The 23,889-nt window shown below is 37.3% G+C and overlaps 2 protein-coding genes across 8 annotated transcripts in view; one reads left to right on the plus strand and one right to left on the minus strand.

Moving 5' to 3' along the window:
• The window catches only part of DNM1L (dynamin 1 like), a 59,736-nt gene extending 55,595 nt beyond the window's left edge, over nt 1-4,141 (plus strand). For all 4 annotated transcript variants that reach the window (XM_049882800.1, XM_049882801.1, XM_049882802.1 and 1 more), the window contains 4 exons: nt 755-931; nt 1,098-1,207; nt 2,848-3,007; nt 4,053-4,141. In XM_049882800.1, coding sequence (XP_049738757.1) covers nt 755-931; nt 1,098-1,207; nt 2,848-3,007; nt 4,053-4,109 — 504 coding nt within the window. In that variant the 3' untranslated portion in view covers nt 4,110-4,141. The remainder of the gene's footprint in view (nt 1-754; nt 932-1,097; nt 1,208-2,847; nt 3,008-4,052) is intronic.
• Nucleotides 1-17,899, minus strand: part of YARS2 (tyrosyl-tRNA synthetase 2) — a 70,699-nt gene extending 52,800 nt beyond the window's left edge. For 3 of the 4 annotated variants that reach the window (XM_049882807.1, XM_049882808.1, XM_049882806.1), the window contains exons 1-4: nt 17,087-17,899; nt 16,042-16,209; nt 10,316-10,471; nt 9,831-10,001 (exon numbers count right to left, since the gene is read on the minus strand). In XM_049882807.1, coding sequence (XP_049738764.1) covers nt 9,831-10,001; nt 10,316-10,471; nt 16,042-16,209; nt 17,087-17,868 — 1,277 coding nt within the window. In that variant the 5' untranslated portion in view covers nt 17,869-17,899. Of the gene's footprint in view, nt 1-6,461; nt 7,440-9,830; nt 10,002-10,315; nt 10,472-16,041; nt 16,210-17,086 lie in introns of those variants that run through there. The other variant, XM_049882805.1, reaches the window with a different exon arrangement.
• Between the last annotated feature and the right edge of the window lie 5,990 nt (nt 17,900-23,889).

Here is a 23,889-nt window from a genome sequence, read left to right on the forward strand (position 1 = left end):
ACGTTATAATATTTATATTATATATTTAGATGTAGCTCACCTTAACTAACGTAGTAGACAAATTTTGTCCAGTGTTTCAATTCAGAATACTAAAAACTGACATAATGAGGGAATTTGTTGTTTATGTCACAGTCCACATTCTAGGCAGCTTAACTTGACAGCCTCAGAATAGTTGAGTGTAGTTTTTTTTTAATTAAAAACTTTCTTTTACCCTATGGTATTTTGGTTGACCGTTAGTAATATAAACCAACTTGAGAAATATATAAATTATGTTTGGAGAGAGTTCATAAAAATTTTCAGAGCGATCACACATACCTCAACAGTATTTGAGATTATTTTGAAGAAATTCAGTTGAATGGCTGTTCTGTTTTCCTTGTGCTTTAATGAGTCATCCTGTTTTTATTGGCACTTAAAATTTCCGCACATTCTAGTGTTTGAGGAGTGGGAGAAGGTGAAAATTTTTGAAAAGTTACCAAATGACAATGAAGAAAGGAATTAAGTAAGACCTCATTGGCTGAAGCCTTGCAAACAATCTACAATAGAACCTCTTTATTTAGATAGCTCAGGGTTCCAGTTATATATTGCAGCCACCATGTCTTTTTGATTCCATTATCTATCTGAATAGATTAAACTCCAGATGGGTACTGGATACATGTTCTCCTTGACCACTGTCCAAGAAAATGATCTTTTGTTTAGCCTTAATGTCAGATATGATAATGGTTGGTATAGGTCTTGGTACATCTGCTATTTTCAGGTTGCATCTGGAAGTGGTGGGGTAGGAGATGCTGTTCAAGAACCAACAACAGGCAACTGGAGAGGAATGTTGAAAACTTCAAAAGCTGAAGAATTATTAGCTGAAGAAAAATCAAAACCAATTCCAATTATGCCAGCTAGTCCACAAAAGGGCCATGCTGTGAATCTGCTGGATGTGGTAAGCCATGATGATTTAGTTAGGGACTAATAAAATGACAAATTAGTGGGAAAACATTTCAAAAGACAAAAGGAACCACAAGTCTCAATTTTTTACTTTTGAATTCTTAAATGTTGCCATTTTACGATGGCACAAATTTGTCTTATCTCCCCTTTGCCCCATTTAGCCAGTTCCTGTTGCACGAAAACTGTCTGCCCGTGAACAGCGAGACTGTGAGGTGATTGAACGACTCATCAAATCATATTTTCTTATTGTTAGAAAGAATATTCAAGACAGGTTAGTACTGCTTATATAAACCACACACTAAAATATTATTGGATGATTCCATGATTTGTTCTGAAAATAGATATATTTAAAATCTTAGGTTAATTTTTATTCTAAATCAAATGATTATCTATTAGTCTTTAGATAACTTTTGCAGTTAAGACTTAGATATTCTGTTCACGTCAAATGACTGGAACATAATATGTTACACAGAAAAAGTTACTAGGAAATGAGAGATTCTTTTGTCTTTTCTGGCTGTCACATTTTTAGTCATTTAAGAAAAAAAATTTTTTTCTACATTTTAGTAGTTTTCTTATTTTGGCTAATACATTGCCTTGGCTTTTTAATTATTTGACTTGGTTCTCAAAAGTATCAAAATAAATGTCTTGTACTAGTAAGTATATTTTATTTCTTCATTCTAATCAGGATGTCTTCTCATGTGTTTACTGCCTAGTGTTGCTTCTCCTTCATAGTGCCATGATGTCATTTCATGCAATAAGATAGGGAAAATAAAAGTTTAGTTGTATGAGGTGATCTAATTCTATTAGAAAATATTCTGTATTCAACTTCTAGTACTTTATTAGCAGGTTAAGAGGTATATATTGCACAGAAAAGTAAAAGCCAGATATCTAATACTTCATATTAAATCCATGATTTTGTCTGTAGAATCACTGAATTTATAGTTTGTGGAAGAAATAATTGTTCTTCACACTGTGGCCTGAAGAAAATTTTCCGAGCCCTCATTTTTGTCTCCTCTGCTGATTTTTTTTTTAATGATACAATTTTTATAATGTAAAATTCACTCTTTGAAAGTGTACCATTAAGTGATTTTAATATTTTCACATACTTGTACAACCATCACCACGAATTCTAGAACAGTGGCAGTTAAATGCTACAGCTGCTAACCAGAGATTTGGCAGTTCACATCCACCAGCTGCTCCTTGGAAACCCTATGGGGCAGTTCTGAACTATAAGGTCACTCACTATGAGTTGGAATCAACTTGATGGCTACAGGAAGGAGAAAGAAACTCTGTGCCCATTAGCAGTCACTTCCCATTTGCCCCATCCCCATCCCCTAGCAAACAGTAACCATTAATCTGCTTTCTGTCTTTATGGATTTACCTACTTTGGACATTCCATATAAATGGATTCATTCAATATTCCATTCCAAAAAATGTGGCATTTTGTGTCTTTCACTTGGCACAATGTTTTCAAGGTTCATCCATGTTTATCACATGAATTAGCCCATCATTCCTTTTTATGGCTAAACATGACATTATGTGGGTATACCACATTTTGTTGATTCATTCATCAACTGATGGACATTTGGGTCTTTTCCACTTTTTTGGCTATTATGAATAATGTTCTTTGTAGAGTTTTGATACAGGCAATAATGACAGAAGGGAAATAGGAAAAAGACACAAGGGAAATGTGTCATTTTAAGAATTGACAAATTAAGACTTGTGGCTTTTCTTAAAAAAAGTTTGATTATAATTAAGTGAAAATCTGAAGGGCCATTATGCCATTAAGTAAGGAAATGTTCAAAGTAGTACAGTTTTCTGAAGTATTATTTTATGAGGTCAGAACCTAAGCCCAAATTTTAAAAAAGTAGAATGTTTGCCAAAATGTCATAGATTTGTTTTGTTTTGCAGTGTGCCAAAAGCAGTAATGCATTTTTTGGTTAATCATGTGAAAGATACTCTTCAGAGTGAGTTAGTAGGACAACTGTATAAATCATCCTTGTTGGATGATCTTCTGACCGAATCTGAGGACATGGCACAGCGTAGGAAAGAAGCAGCTGATATGCTAAAGGTATTACTGTGATTTGTTAAAAAATTTTCACTTGGGTTATAAGTACAAAACAGTCATATATTTTTTGTTTAAAATGCATTCTGATTCTTGGATATTTATGGCCATTATAGTTATATTGCATGTGTGTATATATATATGGTATATATGGGCCCTGGTGGCACAGTGGTTAAGCACTAGGCTGCTAACCAAAAGGTTGATGGTTTAAACCTACACCAGCTGCTCCACGAGAGAATGATGTGGTAGTTTGCTTCTGTAAAGATCACAGCCTTGGAAACTCTATGGGGCAGCTCTACTCTGTCTCACAGGGTCACTGTGAGTCAGAATTGACTCGACAGCAACAGGTTTATATACACACACACACACCCACATCATATTTTAATGCACATAACTCATGCCTTTTACGTTTATTTGCCGACCACATCCTTGCCCTGCAAGGTATTTTTTGTAAGCACACTATGCTAATTGTTTTTACAGTAACATGTGGAAAAAAAACCTAGCATAGCAGTGCTTATGAAAATACCTCTTGGGGGGTGTGTGTGATTGGCAAACAAATGTAGAAGGTGTGCATTATTTGTGTAAAAATACAGTATATATGTACGTGTATGCGTATACACACATACACATATATACACGTGTGTGTATATATATATTTAAAATAAATACATAAAATAGCTAAGGAGCCCCACTGGTACAACAGTTAAGCACTTAGCTGTTATCCAAAAGGTTGGTGGTTTGAACCCACCAGTGTCTCTGCGGAATTAAAGGCCTGGCAATCTGTTCCCGTAAAGATTACAGGCTAGAAAACCCTATGGGACAGTTCTACTCTGTCCTACAGGGTCGCTCTGAGTCAGAATTGAATTGGCGGTACACAGCAACATATTACAGCTAATTATTTCTTTTGGTACTTGATTAATCAGATACAAATTCAAGAAACTGGTTAGTATAAATCTACCACATATAAATTGGAGAGACTGCCTCACATAATTCAGATTCCTTGTTATCATAACTTAGTAAGCATTTCTAATTTTTACCTCCTTTAATGCAGGCATTACAAGGAGCCAGTCAAATTATTGCTGAAATCCGAGAAACTCATCTTTGGTGAGGAGATCTAGATAATTCTAGAGACTGTTAACTCACTAGTTACTGCCTACTTCAGTAGAATTTTATTTATGGACTCCTGTGTACTGCAGTGGTATGAATCTGCTCATGTGAAGACTGGCTATAAACTGAAAAGTGTACTCTGTATTGCAGAACAAATCATAAATTTAATCCAAATGATAAATGGCTATTTCTAAAGTTTTCCAGTATATATAAAATACATCAAGTCTTTCTGTGACAGTTTCATTTGAACATGAAAAGAACTGTTAAATGTCCTAGTAGTACAAGCAGTTTGCTGCCTGTGGATAAGATGACCCATGTAATCTTTGTCAGTTGTCTTAAAGCTGCTGCCACAGTCCTTCATGAAGAAAGTACCAAGACAACATTTCATTACAACTATAATGCATGTACTGTATAAACTGATCTGGCTTTGAAAGATATGGTTGGATAAGCTACTCATATAGAGTCACTGTTTTCCACTTCTTGTCCTTCAGGTTTTTTTTTGTTTTGTTTTGAGCTTCTCTGCAACCTTTCATGTGTTAGTAAGAAAGCTGAATATGCACAAAAACATTGGAAGTGATGGGGTGTACATAATGTGCAGCTAGCAACATAGTCCTTCCACTTCTGGGTCCATGTTGCCCTAGAGCATTAAAAGTTAAAATACTCTTTGATTCTTTCTTAAATCTGGAAGCATGAGTTACAATTTCCTGCTTGAAACCACCATCTAGACTTGACTTCCAAGGAGTTTCCCAGGATCGATGGCACTGGGTTTTTTTAGACTTGACTAGTCAGATTTGATAATGATGACCAGTCCTTTTAGTTTTTAGAAGTTTGAATGATAGTCTAAACTCCCTTTGGTTTGCAAATACAGTAGTAGTAGTCAAGATACATCTTTAAAATGGGGTTCTTACACCATGTCCCCAAGATTTACTTTGAGGTGGGACTGAAAACCAAATAACTTTTGATCATTTAGGTTATTATTCTGTCTTTTCCCTTCTGTAAAGTACTGGTTGATACTAGCTACTTTTGAAAATAGTTACAGAAAAACTGGTGGAGCTTACTTAAAGAAAAACATAACAGACACACACACTCCTAAAGGCTACAGACTACTGAATTGCATTCAGGGGCTGGGGTTGGAGGTTTAGAACATATCCATATTTTATTAAAGTTTTCCAGGTGATTCTTGAAATCTATAATCTACATTATAGATTTTAAGATATTGGTAGAAATCCATAAGCCATCCAGCTCCATCTCTAACAGGTAACACCTTAAGTAGACAAATTGTATATCACAGATATGAAGGATATTGGCAGGAAAATATGAATTATGTTCTGTTAAGTTTATGGTACCCATTTACTAAGAAACAAATAAGCTCAGCACTAATCTCAAATGTAAAAAACCCAGACAGGATACTGAACATCAGTTTTGAAATTACGGCCATCCACTTATTTCAGATAGTAGATTAACTGACTACCATTCTGAATGTCATGGCCTTCTAGCCTTTTGGATTTGTAAGGAAAAAATCTTACAGTGTACTTTTCTTCAGCATATCAAACAGATTTCAACTTTTAAAATCCTAGCTTTAAAGACATGCTCTGGTAATGTTCTTGCTCGTACTACATTTTGTACAAAGAAAAACAGAGGCAAAAACTTAGGAAGAAGAATCCTTTCCTTTGTTGGCCATTACACTGAAGTTCTGAAATGTAAAGATGGCCTCTGACATTTCTAATGGATACCTGTATGCTGATGCTCTGTAAATAAAATTGCTGGTATGAAGTGACATTGATGTTTGTCAATAAATGAATACTTCCTAAGGAAAACTGGTTTCAAGTTTACTTTCAGAAAAAGATGGCTTTTGACACCGAAGTCTACCTTGGAACGTAACAAAACAGCTTACACTGTACCAAAGCTTTATGACTGTCTTCCTATTAGATTCTCACAACTCAATTGGGGTACTGTTACATCTCCATTTTTGTATATGAGGACACAGTGACTTGCTTCAAGTAATCCTGGTAGTAAATGGCTAGAATTTGAACACTAAAGCTATGCTTTGCTACCTGTAAGATTTTCTAGAAGAAATCTGATTGTGAAGCATATTTTGGTATGTGCTTCACTTGCTCCTCAGGGAAATGGGGGTGCTATTACTTTGATTTAACAGGTGTGGAAACAGTTCTGGAGCATTAACTTACCTAACGTATGTTGAGCTGAACTGAGTCTTGATTCCAAATTCTTTAAGTCTGACCTGATAACACCCCTTAACCGTGTATCTGGACTTTGTTATAATACTGGATATTTGGTACGATATTTGCCTCTTTTTTTTTTTTTTTTTTAACTGGTTACATACCTTTTCAGATTATGTCAAGCTGCAATCTGCTTGAGACAGAAGTTGAAACTTAAAACTAATTTCAAAGTTTCCAAATTTATAAAATACTGCTACCCTTGTTGTCGTTAGGTGCCGTCAAGTCGATTCCGACTCATAGCGACCCTATAGGACAGAGTAGAACTGCCCCATAGAGTTTCCAAGAAGCAACTGGTGGATTCGAACTACCAACCTTTTGGTTAGCAGCCAAGCTCTTAACCACTATGCCACCAGGGCTCCACTGCTATCTTAGTAACCATTAATAAAACAAGGCTGTGGATTAATATAATTATACTGAAATTCAGGAAAGGGAGTGGCCAACTGAATTTCGACGGCAGTAGGGGATGGGGATATAACACTAGTGAGATCCTTGCTCCGTATCTGATATAAAGACCAAGGCAGTTGCTGCGGAGTCTATTCACCTAATGTAAGAGTATCCACAGTTCCTTATACTATCTCTTTTTCACTGTTCCTCATTACTCCACAAGAGAACAAAAGGGTAGGGTAGAAAAGATGGCACTTAAGTCTTTCATAAAGTTTAATTTTTTACAAAAGATTAACTCTGAAAGTCATGGTTTTCTATGGTAGTCCTTAATGTTTGCAGATCAAGAAGTAAAATACTACATCGTGACACAACCACCTCATTAACTGACCTATATAAATAGTGAAATTACTCACACTGTGAGGCCTAGGGTATACTCCATTCTCTGTTTTTCTGATTTACATAATTGAAGGTCTAAGTTCTGGAGCCAGCCTTTCACATATGAGAATAAATGATGGATAAAATTTGTTTGAACAACCAGAAGGATATTTGATCATAGCTGAAGCCATTTTATAATGTAGAAATTCCTTTTTCCTATTTTAAGCAGTGAAAGTCCATTCTTGAGAATATGCTGTCCAACAACTAAAACACTCTCAGGGTTTGTGACTTGTCTGTGATTTATACTGACTCCGCCTTCTGTTATCATCCGATACCTAAAAATAGAAATGTTTGGAAACTGGATAAATTCTCAATCATCGTTAACCATCCCGAGAATACAGATACAACATAACTTCACTTAAATTTCAGAGGATTTCCAAGCCATTTAGCCCTGAATTATTATCTTCATGTTCACTCTACTTCTGCCTCCCCTTTATGCTTTTCTAAAGGAGCAGAATTACGGAACAGTAAGTTTCTGTTTAGTGGGGAAAAATAGCTGGGATGTCTTACAGCTCTTGCTAGAACTATTTAGTTGGCTGTGGAGAATCACTTTCTAGAGAGCTCCCCCATTCTAAAAAAAAAAAAAAAGGGAAAGAAAATCATAGAAATTTCCAAAAATTAAAGAGAACAATGCCACTTTTAATAAGCTACTCAAGAGATAAAAGTCACAACTATAGTGTTATCTATAGTAATCTTTAGCAAACTTGCTTATGAAACTAGAAAATCTTTGCAAATTATATTCTCAGCCTATATATGTAACAGCAAATTGTGCAGTAAAATAAATGTTTCTTTAAAGATGAAATTGGCTGATTTTAAAAATGGAAATTCAGTAGCTGATCTAGATTACAAACAAATTTTTTGATGACCTACGCAAAACGAAAACCAAACCCAGTGCTGTCGAGTGGATTCCGACTCATAGCGACCCTACAGGACAGAGAAGAACTGCCCCATAGAGTTTCCAAGAAGTGCCTGGTGGATTCGAACTGCCGACCCTTTGGATAGCAGCTGTAGCACTTAACCACTATGCCACCAGGGATTCCAGTCTATGCAAAGGACATAAGTTTTACTGAAGTTATTTACATTATCATTCAATTTATTCAATAAGCATTGACAGAGCTCTTACTATATACAAATATAAACAGTACTGGAATCTAGTGAAGAGATCCAGATAAATAAATGACAATTAGAACATACAGTGAAAAGTGCTATAAAGAGCCAGAAGAGGCTGCTCTAGGAACACACTGGTTGGGTGGATGTGACACCTAAACTCGGAGAGTGAGCAATAGTTACCTTCATAAACAGGGCAAGGAAACATGGGAGTGGCTAGAAAGAGGTAAGAGTTGAGAAAAAATGAGGGCTTGAGCATGAATGGCGTGAAAGTTCTTACATAAGGCAAATGTGGCTTCTCTTACCTGAATATGTCACCAAATGACATTAAGCAGCAACTATTCTACATAGTTTTACGAAGTTCAACAGTAAAAGAATCTCAATTAAGAACGTACTTCTTTTTGTAGGAAGTATTATTTTAGGTTGTTTGCCACAGTTTCAGATTATGTTCTACTTTTTGTTTAAATGCACAAAACCAACCCTATTTAGCTTATACAACTTAAATCTCAAAAATGTCAGCACACTGGCTAAATCAAACACGGTGTCATCTTAAGTAGAGGTATAACTTCCAGTATTAGTAAATAAATCACTAGTTTAGTAGAAAATGAAAAATACTTCCAGTGAGGAAAATCTTAGAACCAGTGACTCACTATAAGGGCGGTGTATTACACCACCACAAATTCAATGCATAGTAAATACATGAGCATATTAGGAAGCATTAAGGTGGAATGACAGGTGACGCAAAGGAAGATGAGGGATGCTCAGTGTATATAAAGCAATGTAGGGCTCTTTGGTATAGAAGCAAATAAAACAACTGAAAGGAAACAGCATTCGTAATACAACAAATGTCATTCCTAATGACTGTGGGCTGATGACTATTTGATTTATGCTAAAAATCCTGTAGCTGAGGTACCCAGGTTTTCTAACTGACTAATGCTTTCACTTTTACATCACACTGTTCACTTACAAATGAAGAAGCATCAATTAGATATACCAAATTACTTTTTGTGGAACACCTTATTCCCTACTGATACCACATCATTGAGCATTTAAAATATTCTACCTACTTCATGTAGAAGAAAAACATACAATTCTCAATAGGAACAATATGTAATTTATAGTAAGTCTTAGGAAGTTAGATCATATACTTATTTTACTTTTAGAAAGTCAACTAATATTTTAAATGGGCTGAGCAGTCCCTCCTGCCACCTCCAAATAAAGAGGATACAGACCAGGGCCTCCGTAATCTTCTCAAACTAACAACTTCCCCGAGCTGACTGATCCCAGTCTATAAATGTGGTCCCTTATGCAAGCCTCTTCCAATGCTGAAGGAAAACTGACTGGGTTGGACTTAATGAGAGACAGTACAGGACTACTGTACTTTACAGAAAATTTAAGGTATTTTCAATGATAACTATTCTCAGTTTTTATTTTATTCTCTAACTTCGGCAAGTAATGAGATGCCATTATAGCAGGAAAACACCCTCTCTGAAAAGACAAACTGAATTTTAACATTTAATGTTGAATTAGACGTGAATTTAAAAGTTTAGTAACCTTACCCTCGGGGACCATCTGGAATTGCATTTGCTTTGCGGCAAGTATCTAGCACACTTGTTCCAGGGTCAAGAACTAATTCAGAAAATGAAGCTTCTTTGAACAACTCTTTTAACTCTTCATCAGACATGACCTCCAGTGCATCTATGCTATTATGATAAAGGGCTTGTGTACACCTGAAAAACAAATTTTTGAAAGCCAACTCATGAGTGTTTATTAAAATACATGTTATAATATCCAACAACCAATTATGGAGTGCCTACTATGTTTCAGACTGAAAGTTTCTGGAATAGCAACATCTACCTTTTATAATTTATAAACTGAATTTAGGACTTTTTTTCCCCAAATACAGTCTATTTCAAGCACTTAAGTCAAACACTGACAATCCTTATCAGTGCTAAATGACAAGATAACCCTAAAACAGCATGGCTCCAAATTTTCTCAAGTCTATCAACTAAACAACGTCATGAAATGTATTCTAAAAGCTTACCTTTTAGCAGATTCTAGCCCTTCTCTCCCATGAACAAGCTTTGTTACTTCTGCGGCAAGCCGCTTCTGAGGACCCCGCTTTTCCGGCTCTTTGACATGCAGCTGCATTATGTGGTTAATCTCTGAAAGGGGCAGAAAAGTGAAGAGCTTCAGGTACCTTAGGGACAAAAAATAAAGTATACATTTATAACATACCTAATTTTTATCTCCAGCTCCTTTACACTTTAAACATGCTGCTTACTTTTTATAATTTTTAAATATGAAATATAACATGTAGAAATGTACCGAATATAACAGACACCCATGCACACACCATCCAGACTGAAGATGTTAATATTTTGCCACCTTTGTTTCAGATCTTTTTTTAACAATCAAAATAGTATAGATACAGATGAAGGCTCCAGCCCTTGCCCCAAGAGAGAGCCACTAATCTAAACTTGTGGACATCTTTCCCAAGCATGTTTTTATACTTTTGTTTTATGTGCATGTAACCCACAAGCAGTACTGTGTAATTAAAAAATTTACATAAATATTTTATATGTATCCTCTTTAAATCTTTTCATTGGTGAACTATAACACAGAAAAGTATCTAGATCATAAACATGCAGCTTAATAAATTATTATAAAGCAAACATTTATGTAACTATCACCTTAGTCAAGAAATACAACACTGCCTGAGGACCATAGTCTCAGGGGACATCTAGCTCAACTAGTTTATAAAGAAAATATTCTACATCCTATTTGTTGAGTAGCTTCTGGGGTCTTAAAAGCTTGTGAGCGGCCATCTAAGTAACTCCACCACTGGTCTCACCCTGTCTGGAGCAAGGGAGAATGAAGAAAACCAAAGACACAAGGCAAAGATTAGTTCAAAGGTCTAATGGACCACAGCTACCACAGCCTCCACCAGACTGAGTCCAGCACTAGATGATGCCTGGCTACCACCACCAACTGCTCTGTCAGGGATCACAATAGAGGGTCCATGGCAGAGCTGGAGGAAAATGTAGAACAAAATTCTAACTCACAAAAAGAAAAAAAAAAAGACCAGACTTACTGGTCTGACAGAGAGTGGAGAAACTCTGAGAGTATGGCCCCCAGACATCCTTATGGCTCAGTACTGAAGTCACTCCTGAGGCTCACCCTTCAGCCAGAGATTAGACAGGCCCATAAAACAAAACGAGACTAAATGGACACACCAGCCCAAGGGCAAGGATGAGACAGGAAAGGTGGTAACAGTGAACCCAAAGTTGAAAAGGAGAGAGCAGTGATATGCCGTGCAGTTGGCAACCAATGTCACAAAACAATACGTGTATTAATTGTTTAACGAGAAAACCAATTTGCTCTGTAAACCTTCATCTAAAAAGTACAATAAAAAAAAGAAACAACATTGCCTCTACTCAAAAAAGCCCAAATCTATCACAATCCTTCACCCTCCAAGTTAACGACTATACTGCCTTTATGGTAATCATTTCCTTGTTTTTCCTTATAATTTTACCATCTCAGTATGGCTCCCTAAACAGTTATCACTTAGTTTTGCCTGTTTCTAGACTTCATATAAACAGAATGATACAGAATATATTTTTGCATTTGGCTTCTTTGGCACATCATTATGTTGTGTGTACAGCTGTTTCATAGTATGAATACTCTATAATTTATTTATTTAGTCTATTGTGGACATGTGGTTTTTTTCTATTTTTGGACAATTACTAGTAATGCTGTGAATATCCCCATTGAGTAGAAGAGAATCTTTCTATACCATGAATATGATACAGGGAGCCCTGGTGGCACAGTGATTAAAGTTCTCAGCTGCTAACTGAAAGGTCAGTGGTTTGAACCCACCAGCTGCTCTGTGGGATAAAGATGTGGCAGTCTGCTTCCGTAAAGATTACAGCCTTGGAAACTCTACGGGGCAGTTCTACTCTGTCCTCTAACTCTCCATTTATGTAGGTCATCTTTATTTTCACTCAACAGTGTTTTTTAATGTTCTGCAGGAAGGTCTTATATTAAAAAAAAACTTTTTAGGGATTATTCCTAAAGTATTTTGATGATATAATAGTATTAAAAATGGTATTTTCTGAAAAATTTACTTTCTCTTTGTTGTAGATGTATTTGTTTTCTCATTAATTTATTTGGTTTTAAGAGTTTAAGGCAATGTGAATGAATGAAGAAATAAATCACTTTATCCCCTGTTCGCAATCCTCTTCTGAATGTGGCTCCAATTCCTGAGAGTTCCCTGTCAGTGTACTGCTTCAACCACTTTTGAATTATCTTCAGCAAAATTTTACTTGCATGTGATATTAGTGATACTATTCAATAATTTCTGTGTTCTGTCGGGTCACCTTTTTTTTAGAATGGGCGTAAATATGGATCACTTCCAGTCAGTTAGCAGTAACTGTCTTCCAAATTTCTTGGTGAGTGCTTCCAGCGTTCCATCCGTTTGTTGAAACATCTCAACTGGTATTCAGTCAATTCCTGGAGATTTTCTTTTCCACCAATACCTTCAGTGCAGCTTGGATTTCTGCCTTCATTACGGTTCTTGATCATATGGTACTTCCTGAGATGGTTAAACGTCCACCTGATCTTTCTTGGTACAGTGATTCTGTGTATTCCTTCCACCTTCTTTTGATGCTTCCTGCAGGATTCAATATTTTTCCCATAGAAAAACCTTCAATATTGCAACCCGAGGCCTGAAATACCAGAAAGATGTTTAGCTGTGTTTTATTGATTATGCAAAGGCATCCGACTGTTGATTATAACAAATTATGGATAACACTACAAAGAATGGGAATTCCAGAACTCTTAATTGTGCTCATGAGGAACCTATATGAAGAACAAGAGGCAGTCATTTGAACAGAACAAGAGGATGGTGCATGGTTTAAATATCATGAAAGGTGTGTGTGAGGGTTGTATCCTTTCACCATACTTATTCAATCTGTATGCTTAGCAAATAAGCCAAGAAGCTAGACTATCTGAAGAACATGGCATCAAGATTGGAGGAAAACTCATTAACAACCTGTGATAAGCAGATGACACAACTTTACTTGCTGAAAAGAGAACTTGAAGCACTTGTTGATGAAGATCAGGGACTACTGCCTTCAATATCATTTACACTTCCATATAAATAAAACAAAAATCCTTGCAACTGGACCAGTAAATAACACCTTGATAATAATGAAGTTGTCAAGGATTTCATTTTACTTGGATCCACAATCAACCCCCATGGAATCAGCAGTCAAGAAATCAAACAATTCTGATTGGGCAATCTGCTATGAAAGACCTCTTTAAAGTGTTAAAAACCAAAGATGTCACTATGAGGACTAAGGTGTGCCTGAACCAAGTCATGGTATTTTCAATTGCGTCATGAACATTCAAAAGCTGGACAATGAATAAGGAAAAACAAAGAAGAATTGATGTCTTTGAATTATGATATTGGCAAAAAATACTGAATATGCCATGGACTGCCAGAAGAACAAACAAACCTGTCTCGGAAGAAGTACGGGCAGAGTACTCTTTAGAAGTGAGGATGGCGAGACTTTGTCTCACATACTTTGGATGTGTTATTAAAGGGACCAGTCCTTGGAGAAGGACATCATGCTTGGTAAAGGAGAGGGCAAGGGAAAGAGGAAGACCCTCAATGAGATGGATTGACAGAGTGCTAGACAATGGGCTCAGGCATAGCAACAACTGGGAGGACAGCCCAGAAACAGGCAGTGTTTCCTTCTGTTGTATACAAGGTTGCTATGAGTCGGAACTGACTTGATGGCACCTGACAACAACAACAAATCATTAAAAAAAAAAAAAAATTTATAGCTGTTTTATGCTCCATTAAAGAAAAAGAATTTTAGAGTCACATTTGTGAGAGAATAGAGATGAAGGGAAAATAAGGATAGTCAAGTTTAAAATGAAAAAAGTGAATAACTAGAACATGCAAGTGGCAAAGTCTTCAAGGCTTATTCAATGTAGGTCACAAACTTGGCTCTAACTTTTCTAGCAAGTAGAATGGGTTTCTGCTTTTTGTAACTTATCTGTTCTTTAGAAGACAGTTAATCTAAACAGTGTGGTACTGGCGTAAGGACAGACATATAGACCAATGGAATAGAACTGAGAATCCAGAAATAAACCCATACGTCTATGTCCAATTACTTTTGACAAGGGTGTCAAGTCCATTCAGTGGGGAAATGGTCTCTTCAACAAATAGTTCTGAGACAACTGGATAGCACATGCAAAAGAACCAAGTGGGACCTCTACTTCATACCATATACAAAAATTAACTCAAAATGAATAATGACCAAAATACAAGAACTAAAATTCTTAGAAGAAAATACAGTGTTACATCTTCAGAACCTTGTGTCTGGAAATGCATTCTTAGATACGACATCAAAAGCATGAGCAACAGAAGTAAAAATAGATACACTGAACTTCATTAAAATTAAAAACTTTTGTGCATCAAAGAACATTATCAAAAAGTGAAGACAATCTACAGAATGAGAGAAAATATTTACAAATCGTGCATCTGATAGGAATTCACTATCCAGGATACACCAAGAGCTCTTCCGACTCAACGATAAAAAGACAAACAACCCAATCAACAAATAGGCAAAGGAATTTAAACAGACATTTCTCCAAAGATGTACAAATGGCCAACAGGCACATGAAAAGATGCTCAACATTAGTCACTAGGGAAAAAATCAAAATCACAATTTGATACTACTTACACCTAAGTCGGAATCGACTCGATGGCACTGGGTTTTTTTTTTTTTACACCCACTAGGGTGGCTATTATTAAAAAAAACAAATGAGCATCGGCTAGGATGTGGAGAAATTGGAACTTTCGTGCATTGGTGGTGGAAATATGCAAGGGTGACGCCACTGTGGAAAACAGTTTGGCAGTTCCTCAAAAAGTTAAACATAAAATTACCATATAACTCAGCAATTCCTCGCCTGGGTATATTTCCAAAAGAATTGAAGGCAGGAACTCAAACAGACACCATGTTCATCACAGCATTACTCACAACAGCCAAAAGGTGGGAACAACCCAAGTGTTCATCAACAGGCAATGGATATACAAAATGTGGTATACACGTACAACTGAATACTATTCAGCCATATAAAAAGGAATGAAGTTCTGATGTATGAATCTTGAAAACATTATGCTAAGTGAAATAAGCCAGACATAAAAGGACAAATATTACATGATTTCACTTATATGAAATACCTAGAATAGGCAAATTCTTAGCGACTGGAAAGTAGATCATAGGTTACCAGAGGCTGGGGGGACAGGGACGTGGAGGAGTTACTGCTTAACGAATACAAAGTTTTTGTTTTGGATGGTTAAAAAAAGTTTTGGAAATAGACAGTGGTGATAATTTTATAACACTGTGAATGTAATTAATGCTGCTGAAATGTACACTTAAAAACTGGTAAAATGACAAATTTTATGTTTTATGTATTTTACCAAATAAAATTAAAAGAAAAAAAAAAACCAGTATTTTCTATACCCCCCCTCGATTCAAACCTTTACCAAAAACACTTCTTTTTAAAATGGAAACTTTTAAAAAGTATTAAGAAAAGCAATTAATTATAATGTTCTGGTGAGATAATGGTTTATGCCTTAAATAGAAAGTAAGCAAAAAAAAAAAAAAAAAAAAACCATAAAAGATATCTAGAGATTCAAAGGCTAAAGTTATACCATGAGCTTATTAATTTTTCTCAACACTATTAAGAACTCACCTTTCTACAGAATCATCTTGCTGCCTGACAAAGAACTGATACAATTCAAATGGAGATGTCTTATCTCTGTTAAGCCAAACAGCATTGCCAGCTGACTTTCCCAACTTTGCTCCAGTTGTGCTTGTAATTAGAGGAACAGTGATTCCAAACACGTCTTCTCCAGTCAACCTATGCATAAAGAAAAACTTCATTATTTCATTACGTGCTTCAAGCACAAGCAGTGGTAGGTTCTCCTACTCACCCTTGAGATTTCAGACCGGTCACTTACTCCAAGAAAACTTTCCTGACCTCCTAAATCTGGATTACTTGCCCCTCTGAACTGCTGTCACAGCACTCAGTACACACCCTATTTGTCAGTTTGAACTGCAGCTGTAGACCAGTGGCTCTGGGTAAGCCAAACGGATGTGCTGTGTAAGTAGGGTCTAGAAATTTTTTACAGGCTGGGTAGGAAGGAGAGAAAACTGGGTGAAAGGGGAGTGAGGAAGAGACACCGAAGGAGGTATTTCAAAAGGACTTTAAAAATAGGTATTGCCGTGCAGCACATGCCCTAGCCCTGTACTCTATCTCCCTCAAGAAAACGCCATTAAAATCCACGTTACTTGCCAAATATTAGGAATTGAAAATTTTTTTGGAGATACCAACCGAAGACCAACACTAGATTCATGGAGGGTGCAGAGATAAAGCAAGGGGCCACTCAATCAAGGAGGCCCAGTCACTTTCAAGTATAAAGTTTCCAAACACAGAGAGAAGGGCTACGTGGGTAAAACAGATACAATCCACAACTTTTTCTTACATTAGATTCTTGACAGGTGCTTTATTTCCTAAAAGAGCTCTAGAATACGTCCCTTACTCAATACCATTAAGTCAGCTCTTAAGTTCTCACTAGCCAGTTACTTTAAAGACTTCTAATGGAATCAAAACCAACAAAGGGCTTGAACAGGGGGTACATTCAGTCCTTATACGTTACTGCATTACAAATTATTCGTAAGTACATTGTTTGGTTCCAGGATTTCTCCAGGACCTAAAAGCGTCTAAAAGCGCTTACTTGTGGATGAACTCATATCCGGACACGATATTGCCCAGCTGATCGGATCCTCCCAGCTGGACCCGGCATCCATAATGCTGAAACAGGTAGTAAAAGTCATAGGCCTGGAGCACCTGGTATAAGAATTCGGCCAAGCTCATGCCCTCAGGGCTTTTAAGCCGGGTCTGGACGCTCTGCCGGCTAAGCAGCGTGCCCATGCGGAAGTGGCCGCCCACTGTCGCTAGGAAGTCCACCAACGGCTGCATCTGGTACCAAGCCGAGTTATCCAACACTGTGAAGCTGCCCCATGTCCGCCCATCAGCGAAGAACTGATGATGATTAGCCGCAAGTGATTCCAGCCCTCGGCGCAGGGCGAGTGCGTTGGTTTGCACACGTTCGGCGTCCATCGCCTCGCGTTCCTTAGTGCGGCCGCTCGGGTCCCCCAGGCGCGCTGTGGCGCCTCCGACCACCGCGATCACATTGTGGCCCGCTCGCTGGAAATGAAATAGGCCCAGCAACGCCAGCAGATGCCCCACATGAAGCGAATCGGCCGTGGGGTCGAAGCCGCAGTAGATAGTCTGGAGGGAGTTGCCCGCTGTGCCACGGTCGAAGAGTTCTGGGAGCTCTATCTCCGTACCTCTGTCCGGAAAGAACTCCTTGAACAGGCCCCGTTTCTTCTGCATTGCCAACAATCCCTGACCGCCCGAATGGGCCTTACGTAGCCCCAGGGGTAAGATTGCTAACCAGCCAGGCGTACCGAACCACCTGCCCCGGGAAAAACAACGCAGCGCGGGCGCCGCCATCTTGGTGACGGCAGAAAGGGAATGCTGGGATCTTAGAAGCTCCGCCCCAACCCTTGCTTTGATTGCTGCTTTATGATTTTCTGCGCATGCACATGGGAGGTGTGTGCGCTTGGCTTTCAGGACTGGTTTTTTGACTTTTCAAGTAGTGATCGCCTGTTAGGGCCCGGCTACCCTAAATTTTCTAAAACTTAATTTCCTCATCCTTATGGTAATCGTTCTTACCTCATAAGGCTGTTCTGAGGATTAAGAACGAAAGCTTTTGGCACATGGTAAGCCCGCTACAAACGTTAGCTTTCATTTGTTTTCACTATAAATTTCATTTAAATTTCAAAAGACAGCGACACGCCATTTCTTTGAAATCTTAGCTCTGTGCAAAAACCTATTCAGAGAAGTTGTGAGAGGTGAAAAATTGGCTTAACTTCATGACGAGATACGGTGTTGACGCTGAGATGCAAACAATTTCGTAGTACCAATTCCCCAAATGGATGAGTGGACCTCCAAAAAATACATTGCCTCCAGTGGATTTGACTCATAGCGACCCTGTAGGACAGAATAGAACTGCCCCATAGGGTTTCCAAAGCTGTAATCCTTACGAAGCACACTGCAACATGTCTCCCATGGAACGTGGAGCATCTTGTGGGTTCCAGCGGCCTAGCGCTTAACCACCGCACCAGCAGGGCTCCTGCCCCTTAGTATTTAGGATCTTTCCCAAGAGGTGGCAGTCTTGTCTAAGGCATAAAAAAAAATTTTTTTTTTTTATGCATAGCAAGAGAAAATTTAATACACTGCATAAAATCCTATGTTTTATTAAAAACAAAAACCGCAGATATCTGGGTTGGGACACAGTTTTAGCATGAATGAATTCAAACTAGTAAATATTTATTGAGGACTTTTTCTGTGCAAAGCTCTAAATGAAGTCTTCCTAGACCCAAATTGGCAACGTGATAGTAGGAATTGGTTTGGTGTATATTTCGCTGAATAATAAAAGTGGATTTAGACGTGCTGTATGAAAAGTACAAGATACAATGTTAATGTAAAGGAACCAGAGCTCTATAAATGTTAACTTCTCCCCGTCGGACCTCCCCATTCTGTTTTATAAACCTGTAAATAATTTGCATGGTATAGAGCAATGCTGTCCAATAGAAATATTCTAGTAGTTTATTTAAAAAGGTAAGAAGAAATGGGTACAATTAATTTAATAATAATTGTATGTAAATTAATATAGAATATTATCATCTCAAGGAGTCCTAGTGGTGCAGTGGTTAAACACTGGGCTGCTAACCAAAAGGTCATTTAATTGACCCCTCCAGGCACTCTGTAGGAGAAATATGTAGCAGTCTGCTTCCATGAAGATGTTCAGCCTTGGAAACCCTATGCGGGAGTTCTACTCTGTCCTGTAGGGTTGCCATGAGTCCGAATCTTTTCAATGGCAATAACGGAAACTAGGTGGGGTTGTAGTTCATGTATTCATTAACTGTTCCCTAAAAAGCCTTGTGCTTTCACATCTCCAGTCTTTTGAAGGTTCTGGTCTCTTTTCTAGGAAAGTCATTGTTCCTTACTTTTCGATTTGGAAATGTCATACTCATACTTCCAGACTCGACTCAAATGTGATCTTGGCCAAGCTTTCACAATCCACAGCACTCACTTCATATTTTTTTGAGAGCGTTTCATGTACTTTATTATAATTATTTGCTTGCATATTTGATTTCTATACTAGTCATTGTACAGTCTGGGGTACAGGACAATCCAATGGGATGTAGGAAGAAAACATTAAAACTAATAATTACAAGGATGCCCTTTATCACCGCTCTTATTCAACATTGTGCTGGAGGTCCTAGCCAGAGCAATTAGGCTACATAAAGAAATAAAGGGCATCCAGATTGGTAAAGAAGAAGTAGAATTATCTCTATTTGCAGATGACAGGATCTTATACACAGAAAACCCTCAGAAATCCTCAAGAAAACTACTGAAACTAATAGAAGAGTTCAGTAGAGTATCAGGATATAAGACAAACATACAAAAATCAGTTGGATTCCTCTACACCCACAAAAAGATCATCGAAGAGGAAATCAGCAAATCAATACCATTTATGGTAGCCCCCCAAAAGATAAAATACTTAGGAATAAATCTTACCAGAGATGTAAAAGACTTATACAAAGAAAACTACAAAACACTTCTGCAAGAAACCAGAAGAGACCTACATAAGTGGGAAAACATACCTGGCTCATGGACAGGAAGACTTACATTATAAAAATGTCTATTCTACCAAAAGCGATCTATAGATTTAATGCAATATTGATCCAAATTCCAACGACATTCTTTAACGAGATGGTGAAACAAATCACCAATTTCATGTGGAAGGGAAAGAGGCCCCGGATAAATAAAGCGTTACTGAAAAAGAAGAACAAAGTGGGAGGCCTTACTCTATCTGATTTTAGAACCTATTATACCACCACAGTAACACCCTGGTACTGGTACAACAACAGATACGTAGACCAATGGAACAGAATTGAGAATCCAGACATAAATCCATCCACAAATGAGCAGTTGGTATTTGACAAAGGCCCCAAAACAGTTAAATGCGGAAAGGACAGTCTTTTTAACAAATGATGCTGGCAAACTGGATATCCATCTCCAAAAAAAATGAAACAAGACCTATACCTCACTCCATGCGCAAAAACTAAATCAAAATGGATCAAAGACCTAAATATAAAATCTAAAATGATAAAGATCATGGAAGAAAAAATAGGGACAATGTTAGGAGCCCTTATACATGGCATAAACAGTATACAAAACATTACTAACAATACAGAAGAAAAACTAGATAACTGGGAGCTCCTAAAAATCAAGCACCTATGCTCATCCAAAGACTTCACCAAAAGAGTAAAAAGATTACCTACAGACTGGGAAAAAGTTTTTAGCTATGATGTTTCTGATCAGTGCCTGATCTCTAAAATCTACATGACACTGCAAAAGCTCAACTACAAAAAGACAACCCAATTTAAAAAAGGGCAAAAGATATGTAAAGACACTTCACTAAAGAAGACATTCAGGTAGCTAACAGATACAGGAGGAAATGCTCACAATCAGTAGCCATTAGAGCAATGCAGACCAAAACTGCCATGAGATTTCATCTCACTCCAACAAAGATGGCATCAATCCAAAAAACAGAAAAATCAATGTTGGAGAGGCTGTGGAGAGATTGGAACACTTACACACTGCTGGTGAGAATATAAATTGTACAACCACTTTGGAAATCGATTTGGCACTTCCTTAAAAAGCTAGAAATAGAACTACCATACGATCCAGCAATCCCACTCCTTGGAATGTATCCTAGAGAAATAAGAGCCTTTACACGAACAGATACATGCACACCCACGTTCATTGCAGCACTGTTTACAATAGCAAAAAGATGGAAGCAACCAAGGTGCCCATCAATGGATGAATGGATAAATAAATTATGGTATATTCACACAATGGAATACTACACATCGATAAAGAACAGTGAGGAATCTGTGAAACATTTCATAACATGGAGGAACCTGAAAGGCATTATGCTGAGTGAAATTAGTTGCAAAAAGGAGAAATATTGTATAAGACCACCGTTATAAGAACTCAAGAAATAGTTTAAACAGAGAAGAAAATATTCTTTGATGGTTACAAGAGGGAGGAGGGAGGGAGTGTGGGAGAGAAGTATTCCCTAATTAGATAGATAAGAACTACTTTAGGTGATGGGAAAGACAACACACAATATAGGTGAGGTCAGCACAACTGGACTAAACCAAAAGCAATTTCCTGAATAAACTGAATGCTTCAAAGGCCAGCATAGCAGGGGCAGGGGTTTGGGGAACATGGTTTCAGGGGACATCTAAGTCAATTGCCATAATAAAATCTATTAAGAAAAAAACAAAACTAATGATTATATATCTAAAACAATGGGCTCAAACATAGCAGTGGTTGTGAGAAAGGTGCAAGACCAGGCAGTGTGTTCTGTTGTACGTAGGATCTCTGTGAGTTGGAACTGATTTGATGGTGCCTAACAACAACAAAACGATAAGAGAAACTATTTCATACAAATACATAATATATAGATTGACATTGGCTTCCTCACTTGGTTTGTATGTCGGACAGTCATTTGTCACTCCTGGTACATCCTGTGGCCTGAGGGAGGAGTTTGATACCACAGAAGGTTAAAAATAACATCCTTGCTCTTTTGCTTGCTGTTAGCTTGTTGACTGGTTAGTGGGTGCCCAATTAGGTGGATTATATACTACTTAGTTTTGTCAATGGTAACCTTCACAAAATAGAAAAATGGTTTAAAAAGTTTCCAGCAAAGAAGCTGAAAATATAAAATAATTATGCAAGCATAAATGAACAAGGAAACAGTAGATCTGATAGCTAGCATATATCATGAAATAAAAACATGACAGTATAGTCCAATCAGAAACGTGGCCAAAAAGTTGAAATTATATAGAACTCTCTAAAATATGGGCTTATATTTACTATTCTTAACAATGAACCTCATCCTAAGTATATATCATGGCTTTGAGAAATTATTACCTATTTATAGTATAATGCTATCACTATTAAAAAGTTATTAAAACATTATTTAATCTTTATCTCATTTAAAATTTATTTTGTGTCTTAAATATATTATTTATTGCTATGGCAATCAATAAATAATATATTTAAGACACAAAATAAATTTTTGGGGGGCAGTTCTGTTCTATAGGGTCGCTATGAGTCGGAATCGACTCAACGGCACTGGGTTTTTTGGTTTATGGAAATCAATACATTATGCTATTTATAAATAAATAAACAAATATAGATGGAGGCATGCTAAAAGTTTTCCACTGAATAGGAGTGTGAGAGAAAAAAAAAAGAAAGAGAAAAATTGAAGACCAGTATACTGGCATAGTGGTTGAGTTCAGCTGCTGACCAAATGGTCTGCAGTTCAAATCCACCAGCCTCTCTTTGGAAACTGATGGGGTGAATGTGTTTTACATGTGGCAAGAACATGAATTTTTAGAGGCCAAAGGATGAAATGTCATGGATTGAATTATGTCCCCCCCAAAACATGTGTCAACTTGGTTAGGCCAAGATTCCCAATATTGTGTGGTTGATATAATTTTACTTTGTATTGTAAATCCTAATCTCTGCCTGTAGTTAATGAAACAAAATTAGATTATGTTAAAGAGGATTAGGGTAGGATGTAACACCCTTACTTAGGTCACATCCCTGAGCCAATGTAAAGGGAGTTTCCCTGGGGTGTGGTCTGTACCATCTGTTATCTTACAAGATATAAAAGGAAAAGGAAGTGAACAGAGAGGGAGACCTCACACCACCAAGAAAGCAGCGCCAGGAGCAGAGCCCTTCCTGCAGACCCAGGGTTCTTGGACAGAGAAGCTCCTAGTCCAGGGGAGGATTGTTGACAGAGCTGACAGAGAAAGAAAGCCTTCTCCTGGAGCTGATGCCCCGAATTTGGACTTTTAGCCTACTTTACTGTGAGGAAATAAATTTCTCTTTGTGAAAGCCATCCACTTGGGGTATTTCTGTTAAAGCAGCACTGGATAACTAAGAAAACCTATGGGGCAGTTCTACAGTGTCCTACAGCGTCGCTGTATGATTAGGGTGGGATGCAACACACTAAATAACAACAACATACTGGATTATGACTTTTTTGAGGGCTAGGAGTTGATTTTGTTCATTTTCCCTGGCATGTAGAAGATTTTTTTTTCCCTCAATGAGATAGCAAATTTATTAGTTATTTCCTTTTTTGTAATTATTTTCTCATATGTAAACATGTTTATCAAACTCACATGTCTCAAATTCCCCAAATTTAGCAAAAGCATTTTTAAAAGATAATATTTTAAAAGAAATCTGCAGAAAGAGGAAATGTATGAAGTTAAACTTCATTATTAGTACAAATCTAAAGTGCCATACCAAGTGCTGAAAAGAAATCCCCAAATATATAGAAGGAAAGTACTTTTGAATTGTTTGAAAAGCAGAGGCATTTTAAAG

The sequence above is a fragment of the Elephas maximus genome, chromosome 4, assembly GCF_024166365.1.
Source record: "Elephas maximus indicus isolate mEleMax1 chromosome 4, mEleMax1 primary haplotype, whole genome shotgun sequence".
Classification (NCBI taxonomy): domain Eukaryota; kingdom Metazoa; phylum Chordata; class Mammalia; order Proboscidea; family Elephantidae; genus Elephas; species Elephas maximus.